Below are 11593 nucleotides of genomic sequence, written 5' to 3'. Positions count from 1 at the left end.
TTCCTGCCCTCAGGTTCCTGCCTTGAGTTCCTGTTCTGACTTCCCTAGAAGACAAACTATTCTGCGAGATGAAATTAACCCTTTCCTTCTCAAGGGCTTTTAGTCGTCATGTTTATTACAGCAATAGAAACCTAAGCAACACAACTCATGGATTAATGTTTCACAAAAATTTAAAAATTTAAACCAAGGTTGAAACGCCTAAGTGTAGAAGAGTGCGTGTTCAGTATTAAGTTTCGGATTTGTGTTGAAGACCAGGTATTATAGTTTTGTCCCCTCTCTGTGATGATATTAAGCAGACAGAGCCGGTGGGGGCAAATGAGGCCATGGAGAAGAATTCCTGAGGAGATACTGGTTTCCCAGTTTCTTTTCCCTCTCTTGTCTTCCTGACTACACAAGGTGAGCTGCTCTGTGCTTCTCCGTGCTCATTCAAGAGAATTTTCTGCACCAAAGGATCAAAGTAAAATACTGACAGCCTTAAAAAACCAATTTGTCTCTACTGTAGGATGTCTTCTTTGAGTGCTTTGTCAGCTAATGGCAAGCTTACAGAATACTGTCAACTGGTTTTCAACAAAGGTTGTAATAATATTCAGAAAACAAATTATTGGCACTTCATTCTGATAAGTACAGTGTGGTGGTGGTCAGATACAGGTCTGGAACAGAGGTGGCAATTCCCGCTTTTCACAGAGCACCAGCCTGGCGTCAGTCCTAATTCTCAGGAAGCCAGAGAAAGACATTGGGACACAGTGGAACAAACTGCCCACATCTAGACCCTCGAGTCTCTGTGGGAAAAGAGTGCACTGGACATTGGCTCTCTAGTCCCTATAGATCTGTGTGTACCCCCAAAACCAGGCTTCTACCACCAGTGCCCCAAGGATCAGGGCAGAGTCCAACTTTTTCTTCATTATACCTAAGATCATTTTAGAGACTGGGGTTTGGGCTCCAGGCGTCTCTAATGTCGGTGTTGGCATGGGGTCTGACTTCTCAAGTTCCAGTGGTCACTGCAGGATCCAGAGTCTATACTGCCATGGTCATAGAGGTCACTTCAGGTCTGTGACTCTAACCACAGCCTCCAGATAATACACAGACCACAGTGGGTTCAACATGTGTTATCCTGCCCCAAACAGGCTCACAAAATGCGAGATGCAATCTCAGTTTAGACTCTACATGCTCACCTTCATGCTTAGTGTGCAGCCCACTCTCAACCCTGTTCTCATACAGCCGAGAAGGGATCACCTCAGCAACTGCACTGGACGGTCAACACCAAGTCTCACCATCCCTACAGCAGAACTTCGTGCTTCGTGAACTCTTCTTTCTAGGAAGAGTCACGGAAAACAAAATATCCAAACAGGTTTGGAAAAAGAGGAGATCAAACTGAAAGTGAATCCCACTCCAACAGATGCGTGAAACACGACCAACAAAGACCATGACACAACCGCAACCACCACCACAGCCTACCCTGTCCCGCTAACGCCCTGTCAGGAATCCCAACCACAGAGACAGTTAACATGCCTGAGAGAGAATTAATGATCATCTAGGCCAGTGGTTCTCAACCTTCCTGATGCTGCGACCCTTTAATATAGTTCCTCATGTTGCCGTGACCCCCAACCATAAAATTATTTGTGTTGTGTACTTCTCAACTGCAAGTTTGCTACTGTTTTGAGTTGAAATGTAAATATCTGTGTTTTCTAATGGTCTTTCTGGGATCAAGACCCACAGGTTGAGAACAACTCATAAAGGACATGTCAACAAACAGATGCACAAATTTAGAAATTTACCCAAGCTAGTCTCCAAAGTGAACATGGTAGAAAAATTCCAAAACTTAGAGGAAAAGTAGACAATCAAGCACAAGAGGTATGTAGAGCTTCAAATAGACATGACCACAGAAGAAACTCAGGGCAATAGAATAATAGTAAAAATATCAAAGGAAAGAAAATGTAGGGAATATAATTCAAGACACTGGGCAGGCAAGAACTTTCTTTTTGAATGTAACACAAATAGCACAGGAGACAGTCCTAAATATTGACAGACGTGACTACATGAAATAAAACTTTTCTGCACAGCAAAGGAAGCTGTGAGCACACAGCCCACAGAATGGGGGAACATCTCTACCAACGATGCTTCAGACAGGGGGCTGACATGCAGAACTTACAGAGAACTGCAGAAATTAAATAACAAGAAAATAAAAACTGCCAATCAGCAAATGGGATAATGGAAGAAAAGTCAGTTTCAAAAGGGAAACACAAATGACTAATTTTTTAAAGTGTTCAGTGTCTCTAGCCATGAGGAAAATGCAAATTAAAATTACTTTGAGATACCACCTCACCCCAGTCGGAATCTACCAACAAATGTTAGAGAGGGTGTGGACAGAACCCCTTGCTCACTGATGGGAGAGGGGCAAATTAATATAGCTACTTTGGAGATTTCTCAAAAAAATTAAAGATAGAACTACCATGTGATCCAGCTATTTCTCTCCTGGTCAGACCCCCCCAGGAATTTCACACCCTACCATAGAGATATTTGTACTCCATGTTTATTGGTGCTCTATTCATATAACGAATTTCACACCCTACCATAGAGATATTTGTACTCCATGTTTATTGGTGCTCTATTCATATAACAAGGTAATGGAATTAGCCTAGTTGTCCATCGACAGATATGGATAATGGACATCGGGTACATCCATACAATGGAATACTCTCCAGCTCTGAAGAAGAATGCAATCTGTTGTAGGACTCGGGGACAAATCACTAGATTGAACAGGTGTTTGACTTTGAAGAATCATTGTGGAAAGTGGTGATTGTTTTCCACGATTTGCAGAACTGCTCTGAAGGGGCATTGCAGCCCTTGCTTGACTTTGGTCACAGATGCTTCGGGCACACCTGAATCTCTAGGATTATTGTGGACTGCAAATGTGTGGGGCAGGTGATGCTGTCCTTTAGAGACATGTGAATTAGAATAGGTATCAGGAAATACTTTACCCCAAAAACAACTTTATGTAACAATCAATAAAAACACCTTGGTGTAGCTGTTCAGGGTTCAGTCCATCAGAGGCTGGACCTCCTCTCTGTCACACAGGCCTTAACATTTCTTCTTGGAGTGACCTCTTTGTCTCATGCAACCCAGAAATCATGAAAATTGTGGGAAAATGGATGGACTTAGAATATATACTATAGAGTGAGGTCACCCACTTACAGCATGTCCCCCACCATATGCAGAACCTTCCCTGTAATATTGCAGAAAAATGGCAGTGAGTCACGACAGAGGTTAGTCTTTCTAGTCTTAACTCTGTCTTAGATTTTTTTTTATCTTTTGTGATTAATGGATAGTAAAAGTGCAAAACCCGAAGTGGAGTCTCCATGGCCTCAGGATAGCTATCCTAACTATAGAACGTCATTGAGATGAATAGACTTTGAGTCTGGCTAATTTCACTCTGTGGTGTTTTTTTTTTTTATTTTCAAGTTATATATAAATGTTTTTTAATATAAAAATAAAAAGCTAGGTGTAAGATTGTAAAGGAGCAGCAGTAGACATGCAGGGAGCACAGAGAGGGTTAGGCCACACTGCACATGGGCAGATTCCCGGACTAGGCGCTGCTGTCCCGGATGCAGGCTCAGTGGCAGTTATTCCCAGTGGAGCTCACCCTGTTGCACGAGCACCGGAAGTCTCCAGTTGGAGTAAAAGCACCATGCCTTTTACCCACAGGCCGGGAATCCCACATCACAGATTCGCGCTTACAGTGCCTTTCCCAACCTCTTTGGAAGCAGAAATCGCCTGTGGGTCCCTAGCTCCTGATGCCGAACCGCACCAAGGACTGTTGGGGAAGGAGCTTAAAGTGAGCGGCTGCGTGCTGGAAGCACACTGGATCTCGGGAGACTCTCGCCTCCTCCGAATTTCCATCATGAACTTTCTTGACCAGCTTTCCCTAGTGGTGAACACCATACAACGCTTTGGGCCCCCAGTTTCTCGTTAAGCCTGGCTGGGAGAAGGCGCTCAGGTTTGCCCTTATGTCCGGTCTCTCCTAAACAGTACAAGCAGTACAATCCTACGGAAGAGATTCCAGAAATAGTAACGGCTACTTAAATGCCGGGCCTAATATTTTTTGCCTGACTTGGTCTTCAGGTCCTTAGGGGCCACTTGTTTAGTCTGGTTCTTAAATGTTTGTTGCTGAAGAAAATAAAGCTGTACGGATATATATTATTTTTTTTAAAAAAAAAAAGATTGTATAGTACTGTTTTGATTTCCACGAATTTGCTATGAACTCTAGAAGGACACATTCCTTCTAAACTGGCAGGGGCAATCCACAATCCTAACATCAGAACTCTTGAGAGCCTTTCTTCCTCAAGTCATGAATGGCACAATGTTCAAGAAAACAATGAGTTTCACACTCTTCTCAAATGTTTGAATGTCCATGCCATCCCCTGATAATGCCAAGAGATCCACCGAGGAACGCCCCAGATATGTGCGCACCCTGAATGTGTTTCTCCTGAAACTCCCTGTGACCTACGCCTGCTGAGTGTTGTTTCTCTTCCACAGTTCTGCTATGTGTATGTCTTAGGGTCTCCATTGCTCTTAGAAAGGAAAACATTCAATTGGGACTGGCTTACTGTTCAGATGTTTAGTCCATTATCGACAGGGTGGAAAACGTGGCAGCGTGCAGGCAGACATGGAGCTAGAGAAGGAGTTGAGAGTTCTATATTTTGATCCTCAGGCAGCAGGGACAGAGCTGACTTGAGCTTCCGAAACCTCAAAGCCCACCCCGTGGAGACTTACTTCCTCCAGCAAGGTCACATTCACTCCAACAAGTGCCACTCCTGATGGGCCAAGCATTCAAACACAGGAGTCCATGGGGACATTCCCGTCCAAGCCGCCACAGTGTGTTTGGTTTTTTGTTTTGTTTTGTTTTGTTTTGCTAGATAACAAAGTATCTCAAGGCAAGTGGCCCCAAAGATTCATTCTCCCAGAGATATGATTTGAATTTCAAGGTGAGATGTTCACTGGCCTAGGCATCCCCTGAGAAAGGATAAAGTGTGACTCACCATTTGTGCAATTGCGGGGACATTCAATTTAGTAATATTTGATCTCCACTATAATCTTGCTGTCTTCTAGCACACAGTGAGCTTCTCTTCTTAAGTGAATTCCTTAAATAATTATTTAGAAGCCACCCTAGCTAGCCAACTCTTTACTTGTGAACTCTAGGTCTTTAGCTAAGACTTAACTAGATGAAGACTCTAGCAAATATTGAGGAGACACAAATTCTTGCTTTAAAATAGATGGCCTTGTAGGGGAGGAGATGCTAAGGTTATATGGTTTTTCAGAAAATAAATTCCATGTTCTGTCATACTGTTACTGACAGACATGGAGTTGAGGCATCACGTAGTGCTCATTCAAGTAGCAATGTGAACTTTTGCTTTAAATATATTATTAATTTTATGAAACCTAATGTCAAGTTACCATAATCATAATAATGCATATACAATTATTGTTTAAATGTTAAATTTCACAAAAATGTGTGCTATTCAATGTGTGTTAACAACATGTTTGTACTTACTTATTCCCCAGGTCCAAAGCTCAGACAAGGTGCTAAGTGACTGAATAACGTCGGGCTTTTGTTTCTTTTATTTTTAATTATGTGTATATGTGTGCATGCATGCGGCTTGTGCATGAGTGTAGTGCCCAGAGAGGCCAGAAGCGGCGTCAAATCACTGCAGTTGAAGTTACAGGCGGCGGCGATCAAGCTGATGTGTGGACTGAGAAGCCCCAAAAGCAGTTGTTTTAACTAAGGCTTTACTGCTGTGAAGAGACATCATGACCACAGCAGCTCTTATAAAGAACATATTTCATGGAGGCTTGCTTACGGTTTCAGAGGTTTAGTCCATTATCATCATGGTGGGTGGCAGGCAGGCAGACGTGGCGCTGGAGAAGGAACTGAGAGGTCTACATCTGGACACACAGGCAGCAGAGATGTTCCACAACGGGCCATTGGGCATAGCTTGAGCATCCATGAGACCTCAAACCATGCCTCCACAGTGACACTGTTGTCCCTGAGTCCTAGGACCCCCAAGAAGACCACCACGGAGCCACACTTCCAAATTCAAAGCAAGGTCTCCTTTATTAAGTACAGGCTAGCACGTGTCCTCTGCCTCACAGTCTGACACAGCAAATGGAGGGAGAAGGACCCCTGTCTATTTTTGTAAGGGGTTTATAAAGACAAAAACCACAAAGCAGTCACAAGGTTACAGTCTCAAAATACAAAATTTCTTATCCTATTTCACAATTGGCTAAAGGTGGGGTGAAGCTCAGCTGTTGGTTCCTGATAGGCTGTTAGCATCTAAGGGGGAGAGCACAGCCCCTGGTTATGTCCTCCACACATCTGCTGACCCTGTGCTTACCACAGGGGCTGCTTGAAATATCGCCCAGCTGTATCACCCAGCTGATAGGGGAAGTTGGGTGGGAGAATGGGCTGCAGTCAGCAATTTTAACTTTCCCTAAAGAGGGGTCCTAGGGCCTTCAGCTTATCCTGGGGGCTGGGGTGGGAGTGGGGAGTCGGCCTTCAGCTCCTCTGTAACCTTCAGTTTATCCTGGGGTCTGGGGTGTAGTTCAAGGGCCCAGCACAAAAATGGAATCTCTTCTGGCATTTCATTCCCCACTGGGAGTTCTAAGTGGAGTTCATTCCTGAACTCTAGGTTCCTCAACCTGATGAGAATAACTTTCAAATTCTATTTTGTCTTTGTTGCCAATGAAATAATAGACCGAATGACATGAATTAGCATTAGCATAAATGGAATGGGACTAAACCTTTGTTTTAGAAACTGTACCAGTCTGTTGATTATCCATGGGCCAACAGTCAAAATAACTAGCAAAACCAGTGAAGGTCCTATAACAGCAGAAATAAGGGTGGTTAACCAAGGAGAGCTAACTATTAAACCAGGATTCAAGCCATCCTTGTGAAGAGTCAAATTTTTTTCTTTTATCTTTTTTGTTTTTTCTTTGTGCTTGGCCAATCTTTTCCTAACTTTGGCCAAATTGTCTCTTATATTTCCTGAATAGTTAGTGTAAAAATAGAGTTTCTTTCCTAAAACTGCTGAGTCTTCCTATGTAAGGGAGTTCCCTTTTGATGTGGCATCTCAACTAGGGGTTACAAAACAATTATTTGATGGAGGTGGGTCTTGTATCTTATCTGTTGATTTCATTGGTTAATAATAAAGAAACTGCCTCGGCCCTCATAGGACAGAAAATTAGGTAGGCGGAGTAGACAGAGGAGAATGCTGGGGAAAAGAAGCTTAGTGAAGAGTCGCCATGATTCTCCCGCTCCAGACAGACGCAGGTTAAGATCCTCCCTGGTAAGCCAGCTCGTGGGCTACACAGAATATTAGAAATGGGTTAGAACAATATGTAAGAGCTAGCCAATAAGAAACTGGAACTAGCCGGGCCAGGCAGTGTTTGAAAGAATACAGTTTCCGTGTAATTATTTCTGGGCATAAGCTAGCCATGCGGGCGGCCGGGTGCTGGGGATGCAGCGCCGCCGCTCCTACTTCAACAATTATTCTTTTAACTGCTTCCAGCTGACTGTGGGATGTCCTTGTCTAGAACTAACAAAGGAGAAATACTAGTCAAAAACAGAGGGTATTCAGGATGTCGGGGTATTTATCAGGAGCATCTAGTTTGTGGACTCTGTTGAAGACCAGGGAGCATTCACATCAGCTAGACTGATCCATATCCATTTTTAGCAAATCCAGGATCCACAGTCATTTGTAGCAGACTGTAGTCACCAATGGGTGCTTGGTTGTATCTGCCAACCAAGAGGAACCTGTTGAGACAAATTCAAACTAGAAACAGAAGTTAAAATTCATATATTTAAAGGAAGATGTTAGGAATATTTCTTTACACAAACTCCCCGCCAATGCAAAATTCCCAAAACAAGCCAAATTAAAAGATATCCAGATTTAATGGGAAATCTGTGCTCTCGGTGGCCCTGAGGGGGGGGAACATGACCCCCCTGGAGAAAGAAAGGGAAACAACGTGTTCCTCTTTTGGGAGATCACCTAAGTACCCTGGGGAGTGGTCCTGACCCCATCTCCAGGGAGGGGTCAGGATCTGGCCTGCTGGGATTTGGAGTCCAGACCAGGCCTGAGGGCTGGGATAGATGTGAGGGACTGGGGCCTATGCTCCCAACTTGACAGTAAGTAGCAGGGCCTTACCCTCAGTTTGTGGAGTGCAACCAATAGCCTTGGGAAGCCTGAGTCGTTTGGGGGTTTCTATGGAACCCTGAGTCGTTTGGGGGTTTCTATGGAACCCTTTGGGCCAACAACTCATTAGATGTAACCCATTCCTGACCCTTGGTGACAAGAGATGTCGAGTTGGGGCATTGTCGCCCCCATTATCTGGGGACTCTATCTAGGTTTATTTCGGGTATGTATATAATTGAAGAAGCTTCTACACTGGCTTCTATCAGTTTCCATATGATCCCTCAAAGGGTGATTAGTGGTGTGTCCCTCCCTTAATTCCTTCTTTACCCTGTCCTGTCAGGTGTTCAGTTCACGGGGGTCCCTGGTAGAATCAGGGTCTCTCTAGGATGAATTTTAACCTTCGCAGCTGCAGGGGAGTCAGCCTCTGGTGAGCTGACCTGGATAATACTTTTTATTATTATACTATTTACACCATTAGCAAGTCAATTTCTGCATTACCAAAACCTCTTACCTGAAGCACCCCAAAGGGTCAAATGCCAAAGCAATTCCCAGTCACAGGCATTTCAGTTTTCTGAGTCTTCCCACAGGCAAGTTTTGCATAGGCTTTGAACCTTTAGGAACCGCTCAGATAAGATTCACATACTTCAAACAGAAGGTGGCAGGCACAAAAGGCAGCGTTCACAAATGGATGATCAGAACCAGGTGCTAATACTCCAGAATCAAACCAGCTGCAGAACTCTGAGGGAATTCCCACGACAACCCCCCCTTCCCTCCTCCTTCCCATTTAAACCTCCTGTTCCAGTCTGCCCTCCCCCTCCCGACTCTCCATTGTTACGTTCTATTTTCCCTTCCTTGAGTCATCCTTCCCTTCCCCCTTGTCCTTTATATATCTATCCTCTGTGCTTATACAGAGTGCAGCATGCCTATCAAAGGCTTAAAAGGCAATATCCACATATACGAGAATACATACCATATTTCCCATTTTTGGTCTGGGTTATCTTAGTAATGATGTTTTGCTGATTCCATCCCCTTACTTCTGAATCTCATGATTCTGTATAATATTCCATTATGTAAATGTACCACATTTTTTAGCCTTTTATCTGTTGAGGGAAGGCTGTTTCTAATCTCTAGATAAAGATCAGCAATGAACATAGATGAGCAAGTGTCAGTATAGCAGGATAGAGTCCTTTGGGTACATACCCAAGGGTAGTATAGCTGTGATGTGGGATTCCCCTCCGTGTGCTGTGAATACCATTAGTTAATAAAGAAGGTACTTTGGGCCTATTGAAGCGCAGGATAGAGCAAGGCAGGAATTCCAAGCAGATAGAGAAGGAAAAAGGCAGAGTCAGGGAGATGCCACATAGCCACCAGACAAGAAAGATGTCCTACAGGAGCTTGATGGAACCTTGCTGGTAGGCCACAACCTCATGGGGATGCACAGATTAATAGAGATGGACTAATTTAAGATTTAAGACCTAGCTAGCAATATGCCTAAGTTATTGGCCAAAGGCTTTTTAATTAATACAGTTTCTGTGTGATTATTTCAGGTCTGGGTGGCCAGGAACAAACAAGCAGCCTCCACCTACATAGCTGGATGTTGAGTTAGATCTCCTAGCTTCTTGTGGATTCACCAAACAATGGAGCTGCGTTTCCCTTTCTCCACATCCAGATGAGCAAGAGCTGTCGCTTCTTTTATTGATCTTGGCTATTGTGGCTGGTGTAGACAAAAACATCAAAGTTGTTTTCATTTGCATTTCCCTGATGATGAAGGATGTTGAACATTTCTTCAAGTGCTTCTCAGCCACGTGTTGAATACAGTACAAGCAAGTGAGAATCTGTAGAAAAGAAGCGAGGCTAGAAGACATGATGTATTTTTAAAAGGTGACATGGAGTACAGGAGGAAAGAGCCGCAAGTGTTCTAGGTGACAGCTGTCAGCGGTGACCACTGGGTACAATGAAGGATGACAGACACATTGTTCACTTTTCTATTACTGTGACAAAACATCTCAACCAAGGCAACTTACAAAATAAAATGTGAGCCGGGCGGTGGTAGTGCACGCCTTTAATCCCAGCACTCAGCAGGCAGACAGCAGGCAGATCTCTGAGAGTTCAAGGCCAGCCTGGTCTACAAAGTGAGTTCCGGGACAGTTAGGGTTGTTACACAGAGAACCCTGACTCAAAGAAGCCAAAAATAAATGAATGAATGAAATAAAGTGTTTGTTTAGGTTTATAATTTCAGAGGGTCAGAGTCCAGGATGGCAGAACAAAGGCATGGCGGCAGCAAGAGCTGAGAGTTCACACAATGATTCACTAGCAAGCCAAGAGCATACTGTGATTAGTTCCAGTCTTTTGAAACCTCAAGTGGTACACACCTCCTGATCCATCCTTCCCACACAGTTCCACCTACTGGGAATGAGGTACTCAAACATGAGCCTATGAGGGCCATTCTCATTCAAATCACCACAGTCCAATCAGAAACTGTGATCAGATGTAAAAAAAAAAAAAATCTTTTTTTTTAAATATTTATTTATTATGTATACAATATTCTGTCTGTGTGTATGCCTGAAGGCCAGAAGAAGGCACCAGGCCCCACCACAGATGGTTGCTGGGAATTGAACTCAGGACCTTTGGAAGAGCAGGCAATGCTCTTAACCACTAATCCATCTCTCCAGCCCTGTAAAAAAAAATCTTAAAGGTATATATGTTATCCCTGAACAATAAACAGATGACCCAACAAGCAGAACAAAGTATTAGTTGAGTTTACTGGAGGCAGATTAATAAGGAATGAATCTGAGGCTTTTGTTTACTGTGCGTGCCCATGTTGAAGAAGACAACCTTCTGAAGTCAGCTCTCTCCTTCCACTGTTTTCGAAGGCAAAGTCTCTCGTTTCTGCCACCACGTACTCAAGCTTCTGGCTGCTCCTGCCTCCTCACAAGCACCACAGATGCTGTGTCCCTACAATTGGCTTTTACATAGGCTGTGGGGATCTGAAGTTGTCAGGATTGCATAGCAAGCCGTTTACCCACTGAACCGTCTCCCCAAGCCCTGAACGCACACTCAATCCCAGTTTTCTCTACCCCAATGCTCTCCTGAAACCAGTGGTGTTCCTATCATCTTTTCCTGGTGTTTCATCTTATGCAGGGGAAGACTGAGTTGTGGAGAGATGTTTGTCTTTGTTCATTCTGATAACTATTAAAATGCTTCTGTCTAATCGCCAACTGCCCCGAGCAAAATTAATCTAGTTTCACTTTCAGGTTTTGTAGCACAAATTCTAATTGATTTTAATAATGAAAAAACAGAGTCAGATATAGAGGTAAATTCTAAAAGATCAGAGAGACAAAGGAGCAAGCCACAGCTACCTCTTACCTGGCCAACTTCACAGCCAAAAGGGGCAGAGGTCCTATCTC

At 43.7% G+C, this 11593-nt stretch overlaps 1 protein-coding gene across 1 annotated transcript; it reads left to right on the top strand.

Annotated features, from left to right (window-relative positions):
* Nucleotides 1-6: 6 nt before the first annotated feature.
* On the top strand, nucleotides 7-4200 carry LOC126496025 (EKC/KEOPS complex subunit Lage3-like). Its single transcript, XM_050133609.1, has one exon. It carries the CDS (start codon nucleotides 3530-3532, stop codon nucleotides 3968-3970), a length of 441 nt encoding a protein of 146 aa, XP_049989566.1. The 5' UTR covers nucleotides 7-3529; the 3' UTR covers nucleotides 3971-4200.
* Nucleotides 4201-11593: the final 7393 nt, after the last annotated feature.

This window comes from Alexandromys fortis, unplaced genomic scaffold (genome assembly GCF_014885135.2).
Source record: "Alexandromys fortis isolate MF-2015 unplaced genomic scaffold, M_Fortis_MF-2015_v1.1 scaffold_852, whole genome shotgun sequence".
NCBI lineage: Eukaryota > Metazoa > Chordata > Mammalia > Rodentia > Cricetidae > Alexandromys > Alexandromys fortis.
The sequence above is the reverse complement of the archived record's forward strand: the minus strand, read 5'-3'. Positions and strand labels throughout refer to the sequence as shown.